The sequence below is a fragment of the Gopherus flavomarginatus genome, chromosome 16 (assembly GCF_025201925.1).
Source record: "Gopherus flavomarginatus isolate rGopFla2 chromosome 16, rGopFla2.mat.asm, whole genome shotgun sequence".
NCBI lineage: Eukaryota > Metazoa > Chordata > Testudines > Testudinidae > Gopherus > Gopherus flavomarginatus.
This window is the reverse complement of record NC_066632.1, coordinates 2,397,614-2,421,709: the sequence shown is the minus strand read 5'-3', so window position 1 is coordinate 2,421,709 and position 24,096 is coordinate 2,397,614. Positions and strand designations below refer to the sequence as shown.

Here is a 24,096-nt window from a genome sequence, read left to right as displayed (position 1 = left end):
CCCGCTTCCGCGCTGCACTGGATCGGCCCGTCTCGGCTGGTAACCCCGCCCCCCCGCACTGGGTCGGCCCGCCTCGGCTGGTAACCCCGCCTCCCCCCCGCACTGGGTCGACCCGTCTCGGCTGGTAACCCCGCCTCCCCGCTGCACTGGATCGGCCCGTCTCGGCTGGTAACCCCGCCTCCCCCCTGCACTGGGTCGGCCCGTCTCGGCTGGTAACCACGCCTCCGCGCTGCACTGGATCGGCCCGCCTCGGCTGGTAACCCCGCCTCCCCCCTGCACTGGATCAGCCAATCTCGGCAGGTGACCCTGCCTCCCCACTGCACTGGATTGGAGCAAGGGCCCATCTTGGCTGGTAACCCCACCTCCCCACTACACTGGATCGGAGCAACGGCCCATTTCAACTGGTGTCCCCCTCTCAGCTGCACTTGATTTGGCCCACCTAGTCCTTAGTATAGAAAGACAGGATGATACGGGTGCCTCAGAGGAAGGCCCCCGCCACCCTACAGTGCAGCTGACCTAATGCTCTAGGGGGAGAGGGGGAAATTCCTTCCTGAGCCCAGATGTTTGCAGTCGCCTTAGCCCTCTCTGCACCTGCACTGCCAGCAGCGTTCCCAGCCAGGATGAAATTCTCCAGCCCTTTCTTATGTCGAGTTTGACCTGATCCGGCCTCATAAATCCTGGAGCAGGAACCCAGCACTGAGTCATGGCAGTTTCCCTTTTTTAAGCTGGTGCTGCCTAGCGCCCCTGGGTTTTGAGGGGATGGGATGAATTGATCTGACAGTCAGAAAGGACCATTCTGACCTCCGGTACCACACTCCTGCCCCGGGATCCTGCTGAACTACAGTGATGTTTCCGAAAGACGGCCCGTGTCGACTGAAAGAGGGCAAGTGATGGACAATCCACCGGGTGCAGGGCAGCTGGTCCAATGGTTAATTCCCCTCCCAGCTAAAAATTTGCCCCTTCTTTCCAGTATGAACTTGTCCAGCTTTGGCTGCCAGCCATGGGGTCTGGTTCTGCCTTGTCTGCTGGATGACAGAGCCCTCTGCTCTGAGATCTCCCCATGAAGCTCTGACGGAGCAGGACCCACCTCTCCCATGACAGCGATGGGGGTCTCTCCCTTGGCCTGGGCCACTCGGTGCTCTATCAGGTAGTACATGTACTCGTCGTAGAGGAGCCGGATGAGATGGAAGGAGCCGAAGCTGGCGGCGCTTCTCAGGGTCAGATCCCGGATTACCATGGAGCTGTGGAAAGAGAGCCCGGCTCTGGGATTACCTCTCCCGCTGGGTCAGTCATCCAGTCCCAGACTGGGAACGGGGGAGGGCAGGAACGTACCTGTAGAAGGACCACTTGAGGAGGAAAAGCTTGGCGGCCTTGGGGAAGCTGGAGCTGCCCTGGTGGGGCTTGAGGACCTGGGTGACCACCCCGTCCAGCCACACCGCCCACTGCTCCAGGGAGTTCTGCTGCTGCAGGGTCAGCTTGAAATCCTGCTCCAGGCGCTGCACCACGCGGTCCTCACAGCGGCATACCCATGAGGCCTGCTCCTGTGGGTGGGGGAACGACAGAGACACTGGCACCTTCAGAGAGGGGAGCAACATGGCTGAGGGACAGGGCTGGGCACTGGAGGAGTCACATCCTGTGAGTTCAGCCCCATCCATACTGTGACCCCCGAGGGGCCAGTTCCATTTGCCTGGAACGCAGGGAGTTCAGAGTCCCCAGGAATGTTCCACTTGCCAATGGGCAGAACCCTCAGGAGCTGGGGGAGACTGGAAGAGGGACACTTGGAGTCCTGGCCTCAGCTTAGCAGACCCAATGGGATGGTGGCACACAGGGAGGGATACAAGGAGCCCCTGGGGCGTGCGATGAGCCAGCCTCTGTCGGGGGTGCCCTGGGAATGGCTGGCACGTGGCACCTCTAACCAGCACCCCGGAGGTGTCTCAAATTAAGCATCCAGCAGCAGAGGCAGCTTTAGAGAATTTCAGTCTAGATTATTAGGATTCACAACCTGCTGCTTAGGCAGCGAAGTGTCTTTATCTGCATTTTCCAGAGGGTGCAGAGAGGTGACAGGCCCAGGGCCCCGGGATGGAGCTGGGCCTAGAATTCAGAGGACCTAAACCCCAGTCTCCCACTCTAACCATTAGACTGTGCTGCCCCCGTTATCATGGCTTTGGGATAAGAGGCTGGTGCCAAAGGGTTCTGGAGACAGTGCATTCTGGGTCGGCTGTTGTGTTATAGGCCACTCAGCAGGACTCCCGGCTTCATGGGCGCCGAGAGTCTGGGCCAGTCTCCTGGGAATCACCTACCAGCTGTACCCACTGCAGAGGATGAGTGAAGCTGATGGCCCAGCTTACTTCACTCAGCTCCTTTTGAGCTACGCTGGCAGGTGGGTCGGCAGCTCTGACCCAGCCCAGGGGGTTCCTGCCTCCACAGTGCTGAGACAGACAGGCAAGCACCAAAAAATGGCTCATAGTGCAATTGGCCAGAGGAGGAGGGATTCTGTTACCTGGACGTTTGCAAAGTCTACCCGGTTGAGGTCGCTCAGCATCTGGTTGATCTGGGCCGTATTCTGTAATACGGCCCGGGCGGCCTGGGCGAGGTGGTTCAGGGAGGTGTATCGCCGCAGAGTCTGGGCAAAGGCACTTGCTGCTGCCACCTGCAGAACAGACAGGAGTCAAACCCCCCGAGAGCAGGCAGGTTCCACGCACACGATCTAGCTATAGAACAGGCACCGTGCCGTACGGCTGGGCACTCAGGGCCAGAAGTCACTGCCCAGCACTGCCCAAGGGGCACAGAGCCACAGACCACGCTACAGTGCAGTCCAAAGATCATAGAGACTAGAGACCAGAGCCTTGCACGGCCAGAGATCAGAGCCTGGCGCTGCTCAGGAGTCACACTGCTGAGATATGGGTCCCAGGCCTCTCCCCTCCACGCCCCTCCCGCATCTCACCTTCACTCGGACCATCTCTTCAGGAATATTCATCATTGCGTTGGTTAACCAGCTTTCCAAACTCTTTGCGAAATTTCGGATCGCTTGCGTCAAGGCACCTGGGATAGAGAGGGGCAGTGAGCCCCTCGCACAGCCATGGATTGGTCAGCTGCTCAGAACTAGGAGGAGGAGCCCGTTCCCTGGCGTGGCACTGGACTGATGGCTTCAAAAGCTAACCCCAGGGGACAGCAGTTAGGCCGGGAGCACAAAACCTGACCAGGTGAGGCAGTGTGGCTTAGAGGATAACATACAGCCTAGCCTAGACCTAGGCCTGAGGAGAGCTGGGTTCAATTCCTGGCTCTGCTACTGGCCTACAGTGACCTTGGACAACTTACCACGCCGTGCCTCAGTTTCCCCATCTGTTAAATGGCGCTAACAATACTGACTTCCTTTGTACAGTGCTTTGAGATTCCCCAGATGGGAAGATGCCCTACGTAGGAGGGGGCAGGATCAGCTGTGTTGTGGAGGTACCATCCCAACTCTAGTGTAGTGACCCTGGGACCAGTGTCCAAGCCTACAGCCCTGTGGAGTCAGCGCAAGAAGCCAGGCTAGGCAGCTCTAACACAGCCCTGTGGTGCTGCCGCACTTACTGGGAATGGGCCGGAGAACATCGGGGATGAGGATCTCCACCAGCCCCTGGTACAGCATGTTGTCACAGTCCTTTGTCCATTTCAGGACAGGTTCGTATTTGGACAGTATCACCAGGCAGTTCTTTGGGAGACGCTTCTCTGCTTCATCGTGACTAGACAGACACGTTTGCCCCAGTTAGTGCATATAAGAGCCACATATCAGTTCACCCCAGAAACACTACAGCCGAGGCCCTGTGTGCTTCATGCCACGCTAGAACGAGGTCTTACGGTCAGGCCTTCTAGGCTGCACAGCAGTCTAGAAACTCTATGGAGCAGCTCTGTTGGCCTAGTGATTAGAGCACTGGACTGGGATTCAGGCATCCTGGGTTCTATTCCTGGCTTTGCCATTGGCCTGCTATATGCCCTTGGGCAAGTCACTGCCCCCCCGTCCCTCAGTTTCCCCATATGGAACGGGGGTGAATGATACCATCTTCCCTTGAAAAGAGCTTTGAGATCTACCAATGAAAGGTGCTACACACGAGCTAGGAATTATTCCGGAAAATGCTCGGCTGCACTCAGGGAAGCAGGAGCATTTAGCAGTTGGGAGTAGAGTGCTTGGGAAGGCAGTCTTGGGTTATGGAGAGGGTCTGACTGGCTTCTCCGCCTCCTTGCCCAGCCCAGCATCTCTGGACTGCAATGAGCTGCCCCTGCCCTGCTGTCTGCCACTGAATTCCACAGCGCTGGCTCTCCTGCATTAGGAGGCTGTTTTTGCTGAAATACTCAGCAGGGAAGGAGTTAATGCGATGATGATAAACAGTCATCAGCTGTCTCCAGAGGTGCTGAATGGGGTGGTTCACACCTTCCAGGTAACAGCTGCAGACTCAGGCAGTCTTCCCCTGATCCCGCCACATACACCATTAAAGGGCTATAAACCAACTTTCTGCTGAACTGAATCTTCCATTCTGCCAAGACCGAGGGACCCACTGCAGAGGGGCTGGGGCAGTGCCCCAGCAAGCGCCAGCTCGCTCCAGCCCCTGCTGCCATGGCAGGGAAGAGAGGCACGGTTTGCGGGTACTCACACTGCTATGGGGGTGGCTTCGCTGGGCTGATTCAAGTTGTACCTCCAGAAGGTCTTCCACAAGGTCTCCACCAGAGTGAACTGCAGGTTTATCATCACGTCCACGATGGCCTGAAGAGAAGGAGCAGAGGGTCAGCGCTGATGTAGGCCATGGATCAGTAGCTATGAGGTGAGTGACCCCTAGTCCCCAGTCTTCTGCCCTGGTCCTCCTAAGATGTTCCCTTCAGAGCACACCCCAGGAGGAGCAGCTGCACGGGGGGCCTGAGATGATGAAAACCAGTGGGATCCTCACACTGAACTGGCGAATGGAGCATTCCATGATCCATCTGTATTAACACAGCCCTGGCCCTTTAAATCCCCCCTGTGCTGCTGGACAGGAGCAGCGCAGGGCTGGAGGAATTTTAAAGAGGCAGAACAGTACCACTGTCTCCCTGAAGGAGGATAGTCATGGGGTGGCCTGGGACAGATCAGCTCACCTTCCCAGGTGGGAGAATGATTTTGGTCATGTGACCAGAAGATCATGTGACTAACTCAGGCCAGACCTAGGGATGTAAGGTCTGAGGGAGATCTTAGAACTCCAGCTAGGCAGAAGATTCAATGGATTCTGAGACCTAAAGGGACCACTGTGATCATCGGGTCTGACCACCAGCGTATCTCAGGCCAGAGAACTTCCCTGAAGAAAATTCCCAGAGCAGATCTGTTAGATAAACATCCCCGCTTGGTTTGAAACTTGTCAGCAACAGAGAATTCGCCACAGCCCGTGGTAAGTCGTTCCAACAGTTAAGTGTGCACCTTATTCCCACTCTGCATTTGTCTAGCATCAACCTCCAGCCATTGGATCGTGTTAGACCTTGGGCAGCTAGATTGATGAGCCCTCTATAACCCAACATCTGTTCCCCAGGGAAGTACTCACAGACTCTCTCTTTGTTAAGCTAAACAGACTAAGCTTCTTGAGAAGCTGGGGAAACTGCAGCTTGTCTGAGGAAATAGCTGCAGGTGAGTGCGACAGAGAACAAGACTGGTTCCGGCAGGGAATGAAGGGACTGTTTGACCAGAACACAGCTCTGGGAAGGAGAGGGGGTGGGGGACGACGACTCCTGATTCAAGGAGAGAAACTCTGATCTGGGGTTGGGCCTGGAAGACCAATGTCTGTGTAGCCTAAATAAACTGGATCCTGCTCCAGAAGGGGAATGTTTTTAAAGGACATGGACTGGGTAAGATATTCAGGGGTCCAGGAAGGGAAACTGAGGCAAGGTGGTGCAGAAGCACTGATGAAAGCAAAAAAAAAAAAGGTCTAAATTTTTAGTGGAAAATTTAGATTTTTTTTTCCCACATGAAAATTAAAATATTTTGACCCAAAACCTAGAAGTTTTGAGATGGAAATGCTGCTGAAGGGCCTTGTGGGAGCTGTAGTTCAGTACCTTCATGTTCCTGTTGTCCTCTCAGGCTGGGCTCTTGTGTCGGGCTACATCCCCCATGACGTATTATAGACTCACCTTTTGCAGGAGGTGGTGCACCATGGGAAATATTGGCGAGTCCAGCCCATAGAGGAGAACAGTTGCCGTATGTCCCTTATGAGCCAGGCTCCCCAACTAGACTACATGTCCCATGATGGAACATGGCCAGGGAAACTCAATATGCACCATCTCTCTGGAAAGGAGAGACAAAGGTGCATTATGGGAAATGTAGTGTAAAATGGTGGCACAGCCCACAGAGGAGAATGAGAACATGTGGTAACTGAGCTACAACTCCCATGAGGCACTGCAGTGACATAGCCAAACTGAAAAAACTATTGGGCTTTTTGGGTGCTTAGTTTTCTACACAAAGTAGACACTCCCCCTCCAATTTTCCACTGAAAAACAAGTTTGATGGACAAATTTCATCCAATCCTACATACAGACCACCCAGTGGGATCAAGGTCTGTTTCTACCAGCCTGTGCTGGATTTAAACCAGTCGCCATGAAGCGAAAAGGTCCATGTCCTGTTGCCAGTGCTTCCCAGCAGAGATTGCCCCATTCTGCATGTGGCCCCATACCTCACAATGCTCTCGGTAGAGCAGCTGGAAGGCCTTCACATCCTCTGCCCCAATGCCATCGGGCAGAGGTTTCCCTTGTAGATCTATTTCGGAGAACTCAGAGAGGGTCCGTGACGCATCTATGGGGAGGAAGATGAAATCAAGCCAACGTGAGGAGAGAACAACAATGTGACTGCCTGTGAGGGCCTTATTAAGCTTAACATCCATTGGTTTCAATGGGCCTTTGCCACCAGGGTTTAGCTCAGTATCTCCAGCTTTCCTGGGCTGAAAGAGAAGTTTGGACTTCGTGGTCTATCCAGTCCCTGGCCTCTTTGCTGACGCTACCAACCACACGTCAGTCAGTGAAAGCAGCGGTGGTGACGTCTGTGATGGAGACACAAATGAATGGGCTGAGACCCACGAGCACATTTCATAAACTCACCAGAGAGCAATGATTTGACCACTACTGGCCGGTCCTGGAATTGATCTGGCAAGCCAGAGGCGAAAGGCCCCTTTGCTGTTCCTCATGCCCTGGATCTCTGTGTTCCCCTTAGTCCCCTGGGTTGAAATTTAGGACGTGAACAGAACTGATCTCTAAGTCATGAGGATGCACTGGTAAGTGCCCCGCTGGCAATGTAGTGGATCTATTGTGAGGACCCCACCGAGTCTGATACAACTGTATCATGAGCATCAACCTCTAAGGCCTGACTGTTCCCACCTCCCTCCCCCACAAAAGAGCGGGATAGGAAACTGCGCTCTCTTCCCTTCCATCGACCGAATTAATTCCTGTCCCGGCCTCAAGCTGCCAGGCTTCTAAACGTGCTCTACCGCCACTTCTTACCCAGGAACTGCTGATATTGCTGCACTTGAGCACTGATGTCAGACAGCCCGGAGCCCGGCTGCTGGCCCACTGCCGCCCCGTTGGTCATCCCCTCCATCTTCTGAATGGGCTTGAGTCTGAAAGGCAGAGGAGCCAGAGGTCAGGAGCTGACGGAGCTGCAGGCCTGCGAACCAGGCCGGGAAATGTGGCGCCTGGGAGGGTCGTTGTATGAGTGGTTGCGCCTTGAGGTCACATGGGCGTGGAAGGGTGTCGCAGGGGATTTCCCATCCAGGCACTTCAGACAAGAGCAGTCGCCCTGTGTGTCTGTAGTCACCAGTGACTGATGGTGGATCCAGATGGGATAGCTCCGGCTGGGTGCGCAGGAGCATACGTGGGTACCAAGGCGGCTCTACACCGCGCTGCCTCCTACCTTTGCTTCTGGGAGAAGGGCTGCTGCCTCATGGCCAGGTGCTGCTGATCCTCCATCAGGCGCAGCAGTGGCGAGTTGGCTTTGATGCGAAGGCCGTAGTAGTGGTACTTGGAGTTGCCTCTGAAAGGAAATCAGGATAGATAAGAGCTCCAGGGAAACACAAACCCACTGTCAAGTGTCTGGTATAGAGGAGGAAACATTCTGCACCAAATCCTTGGGCCAGATTCTACTTTCCCTTACCCCAGCCCAATCCCATCAACTCCAGGGGAGTTTACTCTGGATTCATGCCAGCGTTGCAGAGATCAGAATCCAGCCCTTCAGCTCTGCGTGCGATGCCAGGAGAACGGGAATCGGGCGTCTGTGTTTCCAGTTCACATGCAAAGCAGTTTTCTGCAGTTCTTAGCAGATATAGGAGCCCCGCTGGGGCTGGTGGCAGCGCACCCGCAGAAAATGGGAAACAAAGCAGCAGCCCCATACTAGGGGCCAGCATAGACCTTCATCATGACGGGCCTAATCCTATGTTTTTGCTGAGCACCCTCTGTTTGTCCGTATCTCAGTGGGTGAGGAGGCAACCAGCACCTTGCAGGTCTGGAGCCTGAAGTTCCCGGTGAATGTTACTCAGGGCACGGTGGACTGTAAAGGATTAATACCCCAGCCACTGGAGATGCCTTTACCGTGTGCCAAGCCTGCGGGTGCGGAGTCCCATGAACACGGATCGGATCAGCTTGCCAAAAGACGCTGCGTTTACTGGCTCCAGTTTCTGCTCCTGGCAGTGCAGCAGGTAATGGCAGTAGAGGGTGCTGCGCGGCAGGCTCACACCCTCGGCCGTCTCGTAGTTATCCAGCAGCCACTGGACCTTCAAAGAAACCCAGCAGCAGTGAGAGGGCTTCTTCAGGGCCAGTGATTGTGTCTACCAGACCCCTGCTAGCACAGACCTCGCCCCTCACATCTCCCACACTGACCCCGCTGTCTCCTTCACTGCCCCAAGACAGGTGTCACCGTCACCCTCGTCAGCATTCCCAGTGTCAGCCAGTTTTCAACCACTGGCACTCCCTAGGCCAGTCTTTGTGGGCTCGAGCTGAACATCAATGGTCATTTTAGGTGCCTACACGTGGATTTATGTCAATTAAAAAGCAGCCCCTCCCCCGCCTGGGGGCTGTGTTCTGCACATACTCGCTACCAGGAGACATTCCACTGTCTTAAAACAGAGTCATGAGCATTATGCCTGGTAGTCAGTGTTTGTAGGACTGGGTCCTAGGTTACTAACAGGCCCCACCAGAGGAAGTGTGAACTAGTGGATAAAGTACTAGACTGGGACTCAGGAGACCAGGGTTCTACCCTTTAGCTGGACATACACATGTGCCACTGGCCTGCTGGGTGATCTTGGGCAAGTCCCAGCTGCTCTGTGCCTCAGTTTCCCAATCTGTAAAATGTAAATAATGATACTGACTTTCTTTTGTAAAGCGCCTTGAGCTCTATGGCGACAATTGTTAGGTAAGAACTGGGTGTTAATAGTGAGAAGTATTATACACTTCTCCAGCCCTTTCCACCCAAGAATTCTAAAGTACTTTGCAGGCCCTAAGTTTTACAATCCAGCCCCCGGCTCCCCCACCTGTGACATAGGGTGCTGTTGTGGTCTCCATTTCCAGACTTGTCCAAAGTCACACACAGCATGTCGGGGCAGACTTGGGACTAGAACCTCAGAGTCTTGACTCCCAACAAGGCATCTTAATGACAAGACCATCCTCCAGCCCTGGAAGGGTTAACAGTGACCCTTTTTTGGCCCCTTTTGAAAGGATGCATCTGAGGAAGTGGGTATTCACTCACAAAAGCTTATGCTTCAATATGTCTGTTAGTTTATAAGGTGCCACAGGACTCTGTCGCTTTTTACAGATCCAGACTAACACGGCTACCCCTCTGATATTTGAAAGGATTAAAACTGACATGATGAATATCAATAGTATTTTAAAAATCTAATTAACTTTTCCCTGTTTGCACTACTTCAGGGTTCTGAACTGATATGGGCTTGGATAGCGAAGACAGACTAGTCAGTTTCATAATGGTTTCTAATTAGTTTCCCTTTCTGGCTCTCCCATGCTAGCACAAGGCTGCAATATTTGAGCGGTAAATGCTGTGGTTTATTTGCTTTGTTGCTTTAAATGTTCCCATTGGATTTCTGCTGGTCTTGGGTTCGGTCAGAATTGATTCACACAAAGTATTCGTTGCCAGATTTAACACGACAGTGTCCAAATTAAAAGCCCAAATGTGGATGTCCTGTTAAGATGTGCAACTGACTGCAAATATTTGGTGTAATGTTAGTATAGTAACAACACAAGCCAAGTTCTGCTATAAGCTATACCACAGCAATTCCACTGGAGTCTGGAGTGCAGGATTTGACCCAGAACTATGTAAAGGAGACACTGTGGGTTGGATTCTGTTAAACCAGTGTGAAGCCAGTATGACCTCACTTTTATACCAAAGGACCGTCTCTGGTTTTACACTAGTATCCAAGATCCGCCTCCGCCCCAGGAGCGTTATTCCAGATTTACACTTGTGATTTACATCAAAATCTGGCTCTGTTGCTTTAAACAAACAAACAGGATTTTAAAAAATTCTAAGTGCTTTGATTCAATATATCAGATGCTTCAAATAGCTGAGGTGAGGCGCGTGTACAACCTACCCTTCCCAGAGCTCTTAGACTGGCAGATCTTTGGGCAGGGGCCATCTTTTTGTTCTGGGTTCGTCCAGTGCCCGACACAATGGGATCCTGGACCCCGACTGGGCCCCCATATGCTACCGTAATATACCTAATAAATAGTAATGATAGCTCTCAAACTCCAGAGCTGTCCCGGATGAACAATTCCCAGCCAGCAATAACCCTACCTACACTTTGCCCAGCAACAGCATGTCTCATTCGAAGATCTCAAAGCCACTTACAAACAGCAGTTCATTAAACTTCCCAATCCCTCGCCGGGCAAGTCAGCACCATTACACCTACCTTAAATGTTTAGCGTTACTTGTTACCATAGTTATGCCAAAAGGCCTCAGCTCAGCTTGGATCCTTGTTTTCAGTGTCTTGGGTAAGACTAAACTCTTCAGGGCAGGAACTCTCTTACCACCTAAACAGACTGTGGGTGGGAGGGGAAACTGAGGCAGAACAGAAGTCTCCTGGTTCCCTTATCCACTGGATTTCCTTCCACAGGGGCAACAGAACCCAGGAGCCCTGACTCCCAGTCCCAATTCTAACCACTAGCCCATGCTTCCCCTCTGTCACAGCCCTCTAGGCGTACAGGTAAGTCCTGGTTTGGTTTTATGCTTTTCTGAAATTTTATTTTATAAAGTCAGAATATTTAAAAAAAAAAATCTTTGCAAAACTGTGCCACGATGTAACTAAACAGCTTCCCCCTCCCCACACCTGTGGGGCAGGGCTGTGCAGTGGAGGCAAAGCCACTAGCAGAATTGCATTCTGGGACACAGCACAGAAATAGTGAGTTGGGATAGATCTGAGCTAAGCGCGGCAGAAAGAAAGGCCAGGGCCATTGTCTAGCCCATGCATGCTGACCCCCATTCCCACGTGGTCAGGCCCTGTCTCCTGATTCTTCAGGCCTGGTTCCGCATTTGCAAACAGCTGAGAATGATTAACATATTCCAAAGGGGGGTTTCCAGTTATGTGGCCTGAAAAAGAGAAGCAGCCTCACAGATGTCTTGGTGACTTACGGTTGCTGGAGAGGCACGTGTGGTATGGGAGTAAGACTGACTGGAGCTTCCTAACATGTATCCTCCCTGAATCACATAGGTTCCTGTTCCACCACCACCACCTCCTCCGCTGCCTCCGCCGCCTCCTCCGCTTGGATTGGCTATGATCTGCCCTCCGGAGACGTACATAGGGACGGATCCAGTGCTGGCCACAGTCTGGGAGGTTGCAGGGGTGGTGACCTGCGCCGGGGTAGCTTGCGATTCATAATAATTAGCTCCTGTGTTCTGCGTATAGAGAGGGGTCTCTGTGTACGGGTAAGTGCTGGAACGTCTGAAACAAGAGGGAGGTTTAGCGGAGTTGTGGAGCAGGTGCCGCTGCTGCTGTGCAAACAGACATTTCACATTTATATAGCCCCTTTCATCCGCCACTGAAATGCAGCCACCACTGGGGTGGAACACAGCACCTGATTAATACCACAACAGTCTACGGCAGGAAATGAAGAGAAATCTTGTATCCAACAAAGTGCAGGGTGAATTTAGCAAGGCAGAACAGTTACCAGCCTGGAATTTGGCTGGGGTGATAGGGTGAATATGCCCAGGGCCTCAGTTCTTCATTTCACCAGAAAGACGATGATAATAATACAGTGGTTTCCATACATGCATCTCAAAGTGCTTTACAAAGGAGGGCAATATAGTTAACCCCGTTTTACAGATGGGGAAGCTGAGATACAGAACTCACCCAGCAAAGCAATGGAAAGCGCTTGTTGGTGCCACGTTGACACCACTTCCTGCAGCACTCTAGCTGCCAAGTCTGCATCTCTGATTCTCTCTCTCTCTCTCCACCCCACAGCCCCCAAGGAGCAGGAAAAGATGAGGAGGTATAAGCCACCCCTTCTCCCCCTAGATAAGTGGGAGCAAGAGTGAGTGGAAAGAGGAGTGGGGAGCCTGTTGCCCAGAAGCAGGTGGCAGGAGGTAGGTGGTGATGGAGGTTCCTGGGTAGCTATGGGGAAGAGGAGGTGTATGTGTTGGGGGAAGCGGGTGATGGAGAGGGTGGGGGTGGCCTCGGCCGTTGGAGTGGCTGGTGAAAGTATGGTTCGGAGAACGCCTGGCAGCTGGGGAGCAGAGGAATGCCGGTGACAGTTGGCTGAATGTGGAGGGGGAAGCAGAGCCAGTCGGCTGCAGGGAGAGAGGTAGCCTGGAGCCAAGAATGGGCCCCTCAACTGTGTGCCCCCAGCTGCCGCCTCTTCCACTGTTTCTGGTTCAGATTCAGGGAATCAGTGTAAAGAAAAGCAGAGCTGCTGCCTGGCTGCTTTCAGGGGGCAGGACAAGTCATGGCAGGGCAATGCCTGCTGCCTGCCTACAGCCCTGCTGGGTGCAGGAGAGCCAAGGTGGGCAGGCACAGCAATCAGGGGGCTGCAGGGCCTAGCTGTTCCTTGGAGGTCTCCCATCCGAGTCTGGCTCTGTGAGAGCTGAGAGAGCCGGAGCCTTGCCTGGAAAGAACAAAGCCGGGAGGCCACTGCCCTTTAACTGCCCCTGCTGACATCTTGGCAGGCCAGCTGAACAGCACCGAATATCCCCGGGAAAAGGGGGAAGTGAACAGGGTGCTCGCCGCTCTCACACCATTAGCTGGGCTGCAGAAGCTTGGTGTGGGTCACTTACATGGTGCTCGCTGTGTAACTGGCGTCGCCCCCTTCCACGTACTGCACCTGGTTGGGATAGACGTGCTGGACGGGCACCTGCTGCAGCTGAATGAGGCAGGGGAGAGAAATTCATAACAGCCCGAGTCCTTCGGTACGGCTGTCCCCCTGCCCGGCTCTCACATGCTTCCTCTGAGGGGCTCAGGGCCTCTGCACCCATTGAGCATCACAACCCCATCAAAGGTGGGCCAGTATTACCCCCTCTTGCCCCCTGGGGAAACTGAGGCACAGAGGGGTGATGGTGATTAAATACTGACTTGGAGGGAAAATTACACTCGGACTGGAAGCTCTTTGGGGCAGAGACTGTCTCTTTTTTTGGTCTGTGTTTGTACACGGGGGGCGGGGGGGACTGGTCCATGACTGGGGCTCCAGGGCATTACCATAATACACCTAATAAATCCTGTACAGTGCTCCAAATGGTGAGGACCTGACCCTAGGTGCTGTGGTCATACGAATAATAAATACTAATCATTACACCGCAAGTCAGTGATCGAACCCAGGAATCCTGTCACCCAGGCCCCTGATCTAACCAATAGCCCTCACAGTGTCTCTAAAGGGCAATGAACTTTTCCTCCAGGAAACTGGGGTTCCTGCTAGATAATGAGCTGTGTCAGCTGTTCGAAGCTCCTATTTTTGGAAGCTCCTGCTTGTATCTTGACACTGGTCTCTCACGCACACACACACTTTATAAATCCTGCGAGGTTACTACTCGGGCTATTACAATTTCTGAAACTGTTCCAACCCCGTCCATCACCAAGGGATCCCCAGGCGTTTTATACCCACCACTAAAGGGCTCAACCCTCTGGGATGGGGTGCAGCAGCTGTTTGACAGCTGCCTGGCAACACTGCATGACAGTTTATGGTAGGAAGCGAAAAGGAATCCTGCATCCACCTGAAATTACAAGTAGGGTTTCAGGGAAGCAGAATGTGAACTGCCCATCCTGGCACTGGGGTTAATGAAATGGGACCTACAATGGCCAGAAGTAACCCTGCCCATGGGTTTCTGAAGCGAAGAGCTCAGCATTCTACCTCGCTCGTATTGTACAGTGAAATCTGCTGCACTGAATCAGAATTCTTTGTGAACGGGAACGAATTGGTGCCTGTTCTCCCATGTCCCAGCCTTGTCTCTGTGGACGGAACCCAGGCACCTCCCTCCCTCCCCCAAAACTCGGCTCCTGGGCTCCTATTTCACTCAAATCCGAGACACAAACCAAAATATCTGCATTCAGGGGGTTCAAGAATTTCAGAGCCCCTGGCAGGGGCTGGTCTAGGTGGGTAAGAAATGAAGGCAAAGCGGGGGTCCCCGGTGTAATGCTACTGGCTTCAGCAGAAGGAAGTGGTCCATGGTGTCCTAATGCAATGGGATGGGGATGCTGGGTGGTTCCAGCTCTGCTCTCTGGAAGGAGCAGGGAGGGCAGAGGCAACCATTCTTGGATCTCCCTGGGGAACCTCTCCAGGACCTACTTTAAGAGCTGTAGCTGCTGTCCCAAACACTAGCACCTGAGGGACTCTCTGAATCTTGACTCTCTGGTCGGGACTGGCGTGATGAGAGGAGAGGAACGGCAGCTGCTCAATCACCACCTTTTGCTGCGGGAGGAGGAGGTGCTGAGGAAGCATTCGGACCAGTTCCACCCACTGCTCCGAAGTGGATTCTAGCGAGTGGAGATAGTGGAGCCTGTGCTCTTGGCTGGCTAGACAGCAGCTGGCCAGCGGATGCGTCCCGCTGCTACACTCTAAGGAGAGAGGATGCTGCACTGCCTGCGGCTGCTGCTGCTCATTGTTCCTAGCCGGACCAGGGAACTCACTGCCTGTGCTCTAAACAATAAACAGAAACACTGAGGAAATCAGAGCTTGCATTGCGACCATGAGCTGTTCGATTGCTTCTCTGCTCGTGGGGGAAGCTCTGGCTCAGAGTTAAACCCAGTCGCTACTTAATGCAGCACCTTACACCACAACAGTACTCTGCATTTACATGGCATCTTCCATCTGAGGACCTGACCGTGCTGAATAACAGCAGGGAAGGAGAATTATTCCCATTATACAGATGGGAAAAGAGGCACTGGAGGTGAAGTGACTTGGGCCTGTATTCTCAAAGGTATTAAGGCACCTAATTCCCATAGATTTCAGTGGAAGTTAGGAACCTAAATACCTGTGAGACTCAGGACCTTGGTTAAATTGACCCAGTGAGTGATCTGGGAACAGAACCTAGGTGTCCCAACTCACAGTCCCCAGCTCTAACCCCAAGACCACATACTGGTTACTTGAGGAGGGTGGGGGGAGGAGGGAGAAGCCCACAAGGTGGCTGCCAGCCAGAGAGGGGTTTGAGGAACTTGCCCTCTTACGATCCTGTAGTCTGAAGATCAGACTTTTGCAGCACTGGCTCTGTGCAGCGTTGCGAGCAGGTTCTCCCAGCAGGGGGGGGCTAATGAGATCAGACCAGGCTGGCTATACAGAGGCAGGAATCTAAGTCAAATTTCGAGATCTGGATTTGGGCCTAGGGCATCTTAAAACCAAATAAGTGGCACCAAAGCCTGGATGGGGAATTTCAGAGTTTCCAGAGCTTCCTTTGTCCCAGCACCAGGTCTATGGGGTGGGGATAAACATGGGGAGGGAGGAGCAACGCTTATGGGGATGTGAAGGGTAATGGGAACACAGGACCCGCCTGGGTCATCATGTCCAGCCCCCTGCTGTCACAGGCCACCCTGTCACCTCATCCCATTCACACCCTGAGCAAACTCCATCTGCAGAGGAGTTAGGTTGTTGTGCCAACTGCTCCTATTGGAGGCTGCCCCAGACCCTCCTTCCTGTGAGGGGCAGAAACCTGCTTCTCCTAGCCAGCCTCAATCTATTCCTGGCCAGTTTGTCCCCATTGGTCCTTATGCCAACGCTGTCCCTTAGCACCCTGCCTGGGTCTACCCCCCAAAACAAGTGCTGGGATGAAGGGAACCCAAGGAAAAGGTCACCCTCAAGCACAGGCTGGGAGCTCCCTTGCCAGAGAATGGAAAATGGTCGGGATGAACAGGGACCAGCGGGGCACGGCCTGCCAAGGGAATGGGTTGGACGGGGCCTATCAGGTCTCTTCCCTCTCTGAAAGTGTGGCCAGCAAACAAGGAAGTGCACTCAGTACTGGTGTAACTGGCTGAAATTCCATGGCCTGTGTTATTTCTATGACATCATCCAGTCGTCACAGGCCATCACCTTTCACTCAGATACCCCCCTATTGAGCCCAGTGACTTTGGTCAGACCAGGCGGTTCAGCCCTCGGAGACTGGGTGCCAGAGGCAGAGAACAGGAGGGAGCGAGATGCCCCTGCAGTGGCCGGGGATTGATTTGGTGAGACATGTTCCTCCAGGGGAGGTCAGCCCAGATGATCTAATGGTCCCTTCTGACCTTGAACTCTGCCCATGCTGGGATCAGCTACTCTGCAAAGAGACAACTGTTGGTCTAGCTCAGGAGCACATGGCCGAGGGCAGAGGACGGTTGCCTCAGAACTAGCCGAAGGGCACAGCCCCCAGGCGGCTCGCTACATGACTGGAAAGCTCTACCTCTTGAGTGACGTGAACCTGCTGGAGTCCTTGCACCGTCAGCTGTTGTACTGTGCCCGATTTCGGGGTCTGGGGGGTGGTTTGCACGACCGAGCGCTGTGGAGGCAAACAAACAGGCCATCAATAACCTCCCGGAGTGAGGTCCGTGCCAGTGAAAGGTACCACCTGATGGCCCCAGAGAGTCCAAGGCTGGTTACTCTGAGATCAAAATCAGGCAGGGCACGTGCCCTGATGCATGCACACCACCCTGCACCAGAGCAATCTCGAGGGTGAGAGGGGAGCTCCATTTCTCTGACTATTTTCCTTGGCCTCAGTGCTAAGGCTGCCAACAAAGGGGTCTGTTAGCGCAAGGCAATGAACAGAGAGGCCCAGAAAGGCTGTCTTTGCTTTGATGGCACTTGCCCATTGGGTCACTTATAGCCCAGCCCAAGCTTGTAGTAACCCCCAGCTGCTCCTATCTGATGGCTGCTTGGTGGCTCCTGGGTGGAGTGAGTTAGGAATACAGGAATGGCCAGGCTGGAGCCGAGCAGCCCAGCGTCCTGCCTCAGAGAGAGGCCAGCACCAGATGTGTCCGAGGGAGGCGTAAGAACACTCCGGAAGCAGATGTTGGACAATCTGCTCCACATTATATCTCAGTCTGGTCTCTACCAGTCTGTCTGCACTACGTTCAGGAGGTGTGGGGTGGAGCGTGTGTAGACATGCCCAGGCTTTGATCAAGCTAGCTCATGTGCCAACAGCAGTGAAGCTGGGACTGGATGGGCAATGACATGGGCTAGTTCCGCCTCCCCAGGACCCCAGCTGGCTACATATTCAAATGGCTGTTGCCAGCGGTGCTGCGGCTTCGCTGCTACTGTTATTTTGATCTCGCTCGCTCGGGTTTGTCTACAGATGCTGCAATCACACCTCCCATCGTCACTGTAGACAGACCCTAACAGGCAGAGACTGGCTTAAACCGTGAGGCAGGAAATGTAACATCTCTTCCAAAACGGTTATCATTAATTATAACAATCCTGGGTATTCTTGTTATCCATAGAAGTGGCCAGTCCCTTTTTGAGTCTTGTTAAGTTCTTAGCCTCAATCACTTCCTGTGGCAGGGAGTTCCACAGTCTGATTCCATGTTGTGGGAGAAAGCATTTCCTTTGCTCAGTTTTCAAGTCACCACCATTTATAGCCCCCGGGTGTCCTCATCTAACTCAAACAGGCACCACTAGAAGTGCTAATTGTCCTCCTGGGGGCAGCCAAGGATGGAACAGAACCCAGAGACTGAACTCCCCCTCTCGACCCACAGGCCAGGGCTCGGGCACCCAGGCTGGGGCCAGTGAGTGGCCACATCACTCTGATGTTGCCCGGACTGTATCTGCCCAGCAATAACAAAACTTTGCAAGGTTCATGTTTGTTTCTAGATAGCAGAGATGGTCTGAGCTTCAGCCTCTTTGAAACATCAACAGATGTGAGTCGCTGTTGGGGGAAAACGATACTAAAATTGTATTTGGCAGCTGTTGCGGTGGGGACACTGTATCTCAGATCTGCGATCCATGCTCACACCCAATGGAGCTCCAAAGCCAAGCTCCTGAGAGCATTTACTACCATCATCCCCCAGTGGCTTTTCCTTCCCCACCCAGCAGAGAGGGCTCAGGTGACACCCTGGGGGGTTACTTTGAGATCTGCAACCATACAGCACCTCTTGCGAGACGGGCACTTGCTGGACTCCATGCACCTGAAGCTGCTGCACTTGTCCTGATTTAGCGGTGGAGCTGTTGCTCTGGACAGGGGAGTGCTGGAAAAACAAGGGGGAGGTGTTTTATCAGCTGCTTAGTGGGAAGGAGTAACACAGATTGTGTTCCCGTAACACATACCCCCTCCTTCCTGTTTCAGATCCCTCCTGGCTCTGCCAAGCCCACCACCCACAGCCATGTGCTGTTCTGAGGGGTGACTTCGCTAGCTGCCAGATCTGGATGGTGCTTTGTGGAACAGATGAAAAGCATGCAGGTTAAAACAGGAACAACAGGAAGTGACAGCAACACAGGAAGTGGGTAGACAAGAGCACGATACTGTAATGCCACCCTTCCCCCCTCCCCCTGACCTCTGGGGACACAATGTGAGGAATATGGGAACTGCGAGACTGGATCCACTATCCCATCTTTCATAGCAACCAGTCACAGCTGCTTCAAAGAGGAAGTTTCTTGCTACCACCTCTCAGGCAGGGGTTGCTCCTAACCCCTTTGCCATTCCTTATTCAATCTAATGTAATTGTTCCTGTTATTCATGTAAATGCCCCACCCTTTTGTGAATCCAGTTATGTTCTTGGTCCCAATAACATCCAGTGGCAGAGAGTTCCACAAGTTAATTCAGAATGTGTAACCAAAAGAATGTTTCCTTTCTATAATATTGTCGTCCTCTGCATTGCCAAGAGCGCTCTTGCCTGATTTTTGCCTAGCTTTAAAAAGTAATAATAATAATTCCTAGCTCTTGTCTAGTGCTTTATGTCAGTAGATCTCAAAGCACTTTATAAAGGAGGTGAATAGCATGTTCCTATTTTACTGGTGGGGGAAACTGAGGCACAGAGCAATTAAGTGACATGCCCAAGGTTGCCCAGCAGGCTAGTGACAGATCTGGGAACAGAACCTATGTCTGTTGAGTCCAGTCCAGAGCTCTATCCACTAGGCAGCACTCCTTGGGGCTGGGCCTGAGTTAGCTATTCTAATGTCCTGCAGTGCTGAGTGCTTAGTTCACACTTGATAATTTGCTCCCAACTGTGGTTTCCAAAGTAGGTCTTTGCCTCCTTTGGCACAACTGTACTGCAGCCTCCCTGCTCCTGGCCTGAACTCCTGCTCCCTTCATATGTTCCAGGCCAGCAGGACTGGGTCTGAGTCACATGCTTCCATCATGTGACACCATCCAATCATTCCCTTCATGGCAGGGGCTGGGGGGAAGCTCACCCCTCGCTAGTTCTGTTAGCAAAGCTCTTCCTTACAAGTTTCCTGCACACCTAGGGTGTGTAAAAACCAGGATGGGGAAGAGAGACATTGCCAAGCTAAAAGGTCACATACTGCCAAAGGTCCTTCTCTGAGTTATTAACACTGGGAAGAATTTAATAACATTTTGCCTCTTCATAAAAGATTCCAGGACCAACCTTTCATCTGCTGGGACTCAGAGTCCTTGACATATCTGGGACCTACCGGGAAGCCCTAGGTTTGGCCCTGATGTAAAATAGGATCCTGGTGGAAGCGACGTCACTTTACTCATGCACGAGGTCAGTGAAGAAGCCCAACAGTCCCAGTTCCTCAAGGTGCTTAGATGCCTAATTCCCACTGAAGTCAATGGGAATTAGGCACCTAAAGACCTGGGAGGATCTGGACCAAAGTTCCTCACTAATTAATTACTTTAGACTGAAGCCAGGAGCAGAAGCAGAATAAGAAACATCTTGATCCCTCCCTATTCCCTCCCCAAAAAATTAAGGGCGACTCTCTGATTTCACTGGACTCTGCATTAGCGGGAGGAGAACAGGGCTAGTCAGAGCCGCGATCCTCAAATGTCCTTCAGCTCCTAACCACCCTTGGGGCCAGCCCCTTAGGGGAGTGAAGGGGGTGAAGGGTCAGTTAGAGCTGCTGGGGAGCAGCCAATGAGAGCGCAAGGGGCTCAGGGGTTAGAGCTGTTGTAGAAACTGTACAGAATAGAAATATACCTCATTCCCCGCTCCACTCCACCCCGCTCCCCTTCCAGAGCTGAGACCAGAACCCAGGAGTCCTGGCTCCCAGCCCTCTGCTCCGATCACTACACCCCACTCCCCTTCCAGAGCTGAGACCAGAACCCAGGAGTCCTGGCTCCCAGCCCTCTGCTCCGATCACTACACCGCACTCCCCTTCCAGAGCTAAGACCAGAACCCAGGAGTCCTGGCTCCCAGCCCTCTGCTCCGATCACTACACCGCACTCCCCTTCCAGAGCTAAGACCAGAACCCAGGAGTCCTGGCTCCCAGCCCTCTGCTCCGATCACTACACTCCACTCCCCTTCCAGAGCTGAGACCAGAACCCAGGAGTCCTGGCTCCCAGCCCTCTGCTCCAATCACTACACCGCACTCCCCTTACAGAGCTAAGACCAGAACCCAGGAGTCCTGGCTCCCAGCCCTCTGCTCCGATCACTACACCCCACTCCCCTTCCAGAGCTGAGACCAGAACCCAGGAGTCCTGGCTCCCAGCCCTCTGCTCCGATCACTGCACCCCGCTCCCCTTCCAGAGCTGAGACCAGAACCCAGGAGTCCTGGCTCCCAGCCCCCTGCTCCGATCACTACACCCCGCTCCCCTTCCAGAGCTGAGACCAAAACCCAGGAGTCCTGGCTCCCAGCCCTCTGCTCCAATCACTACACTCCACTCCCCTTCCAGAGCTGAGACCAGAACCCAAGAGTCCTGGCTCCCCACCCCCCTGCTCCGATCACTACACCCCGCTCCCCTTCCAGGGCTGAGAACAGAAACCAGGAGTCCTACTTTACTTTCATTATTTCGCTCAGCACAGCAAGTGAAAGCAGACTCTGTTTTGTCAGCTGCCCTTTCCGGTCACAAACCCCTACAAGGCTGGGGGTGGGAGGGAAGTTGTGCAAATACAGCAGGGGGAGGTACTTATATTTATTAATGAACTGCTTTATGGTGTATCGTTTATACACGTCATTACGACATTCTGGCCTGCACTAAGATGTGCCCAAAGCAGAGCCCGAGGGTCTGACCCTGCAGCCCTCACTCCCCACAAGGGTCCCACTGAGTTCAACAGGACAGCTCCACACAGTGCAGGTCAGGCGGGGAGCATGACAATGGCCCAGACCCTCAAACGTAGGAGCCTCACTCCGATTGATTTCAATGGGGGTGAAGTGCCTGCACTGTTTGGAAGATCTGGGCCAATGTCCCTTTAGATTATGAGGATTGTGTATACCCCCCGCTGGCAGGAACAGGGTTACAGGATGCCTGACAGCCCAATTAGCCTCTTCTGGGGCATCTGGAGGGCAACGAAGGATTAGCCCCAGCTGGGGAGAGGCAGGCCAGGGGGCACTATAAAGGAAGGACTGCACGGCCAATAGGAGGAGACCGGAAGTTGGGAATTTCTGTTCTCTGGGATTGGAACTACAAAGGGATCTGAAGGGAGCATCTGGGACCATCCCTGAAGGGAGAGGGCAGCCAGAGATTCATAAACAGGCCTGAGGGAAGAAGTCTGAGAATCAGTGCCTGGGCAGAGGAGCCTGGGAAGGGGGAAACTTTTCATTCCTTTGAGCTGGGCCTTGGTTGGGGCGCTCAGCGTGAGCTAGCCGGAGGGCCAAGTCACTGCACAGACCCCTGACCTCCGGAGGAGCTGCAATGCCAGATCTTGCCACAAGGAAGTGCTCCAGGATGGTAAGTCTATGCCAAGGACACACACAAAATATGGTGGCTTGATCCCCTCCGTCTGTGCCTCATGCACCCCGCACCAATCCCCTTCCTGTGTCAAAACCGAGATCAGCCTAGATCCCTAGGGGCGTTAGCTCATCTAGCCGGAGCTGTCAAACAGAGGAGGGCTCCCGCTGCACTGAGCCCCATCGCTTGTAAACCAACACTTCAGCCCGAATGATCAATGCCGTGTGATTGTGAGTGACCATGGAGAGCAGTTTTCCAGACCTGCCAGTTACTCAGGGAGCAATGGGATCATTAAACCATCAAACAAATATCCCTTGAACATGCCCCTGCCCCAGCTTGAGGTCTGGACAGGATCTGGGGCCAAACAAAACCCTGGTGTCACACTCTGGGCCTGATCTGGGGCCAAAACATAAACCCAGAGCTAAACACATGCCAGTGAGGTGGCTGAATCTTTCCCCAGGATGAGGCTGATGTCTGGCTGTGAAGGTGAAATGCTGCAGCGATGAGACAAGGATGCTGGTGGTGAACTGAGGGGGTGGGGTAAATGAGCGACAGATAGCAATGCAAACAAATCTTCCCGCCTTGTGGCTGTCTGGGTGCCTGGTCATGCTTTCCCCAGGCTAGGGAGGGACCAACATCCCACCACCCACCTCAGGTGGAGAATGGACCTGCTGCTGAACACTGTGCACGGTCACCGAGACTTGGCTCCCTTTGCTAGCCTGGGAAGTACTCTGCACCACCAGCCGCTGCAAAGGGATGATACAAAAGAAGTCCTGGTTAATGACCACCTCGCAGTCAGAGGAATGCCAAGTTCTGCTGGCCACTGGGGAGCAAAGCAGGTCATGGCCGTGCTGGTCCAGAGAACCGCCCGAGCTGAGCAGCCGGTGCTAGTCCAGAGTGTAAGTGAAGCTGTATTGGCTTTGGGTAACAATACTCACCAGTACAGCCCGAGCCAGAGCGTCACTGGGAACAGAACTCACAAGTACAGTCAATTTCCATTCGGCATGTTCGGTATTTATCTGGACTAGCTCCCCCACAGAACCGTGACTAAATCAAAATGACCTCTTTGGCTCCCTTCATCTGCTTGTGTCTGGCCAACATCAAACAGGCTGGCCACTTGTGTCCCAAGGCAGGGGGCGTGCCATCACTTGGGGACTTCAAACACTAGACAAACAAAGCAAAGAGAGAAGTACACTGGCTGGAAAATGGGGTAGAGGATATAAGGGCTTTTCCATCTCTACTTTCTTTGAGTCAGTGAAAATAATCTGCAATGGGGCAAATTCTGTAGCGTTCCCTTTTTGTAGCGTCCCTCTGAGGAACGGATGCCTTCCACCACGCAGACTAACGCCACACTGGCCAAGGACGTTTTATTTCTCTTTCCAAATGCAACTGCAACCTGCCAAAAACTGGAAGCATGATGCAACATTTGGGTCCCATTCTCTTCTCCTTGAGCCCACCTTCAGGAGATGCCAGCACGCAGAAAATCTTTGCACCCAGTTGATAGGTGGTTTCTTCACCTGCCTGGCATGCAAACAGGCTGAGACGTGGTTTTAGGTTCTCTGCAGTTCCTCTAGCACTGCACTGTCCAGGCAGCTGCATTACCCAGGAAAAGGCTTTTCAGGCCATTCCTAAGGAAAACGTTAGACAAAACCGCCAAAGGTTAACCCAGGGCACTGCGAAGCAGGCATGAAAGCTGGCCCAACTAGGGTCTGGGACAGCATCTTGGCTTGGAGATCTGGCTGTGGAAGAGCCTCTCAAAGGGAGGGGTGGGAGCCCCAACACATGGAACTTTAAAACCCGACTGGATAAAACATTAGTGAATATACAAAGTTAAGCTTCTAATACAAGGGCTTGTGCCTCAGGCTCTCTTCCTACTACAGTGTCCATCA

General features: G+C 53.2%; 1 protein-coding gene across 3 annotated transcripts in view; it reads right to left on the bottom strand.

Annotated features, from left to right (window-relative positions):
- RFX1 (regulatory factor X1) overlaps positions 1-24,096 on the bottom strand; it is a 52,528-nt gene that overhangs the window by 7,387 nt on the left and 21,045 nt on the right. Inside the window, exons 5-20 of one of the 3 annotated variants that reach the window (XM_050925604.1) lie at positions 22,858-22,953; positions 18,513-18,608; positions 16,832-16,927; positions 14,737-15,102; positions 13,250-13,335; positions 11,612-11,921; positions 8,569-8,750; positions 7,895-8,014; positions 7,486-7,601; positions 6,666-6,784; positions 4,632-4,741; positions 3,574-3,725; positions 2,945-3,042; positions 2,501-2,650; positions 1,333-1,541; positions 1,088-1,241 (exon numbers count right to left, since the gene is read on the bottom strand). In XM_050925604.1, the coding sequence (XP_050781561.1) occupies positions 1,088-1,241; positions 1,333-1,541; positions 2,501-2,650; positions 2,945-3,042; positions 3,574-3,725; positions 4,632-4,741; positions 6,666-6,784; positions 7,486-7,601; positions 7,895-8,014; positions 8,569-8,750; positions 11,612-11,921; positions 13,250-13,335; positions 14,737-15,102; positions 16,832-16,927; positions 18,513-18,608; positions 22,858-22,953 (2,460 nt within the window). The remainder of the gene's footprint in view (positions 1-1,087; positions 1,242-1,332; positions 1,542-2,500; positions 2,651-2,944; positions 3,043-3,573; positions 3,726-4,631; positions 4,742-6,665; positions 6,785-7,485; positions 7,602-7,894; positions 8,015-8,568; positions 8,751-11,611; positions 11,922-13,249; positions 13,336-14,736; positions 15,103-16,831; positions 16,928-18,512; positions 18,609-22,857; positions 22,954-24,096) is intronic. The other 2 variants (XM_050925602.1, XM_050925603.1) reach the window with 2 other exon arrangements.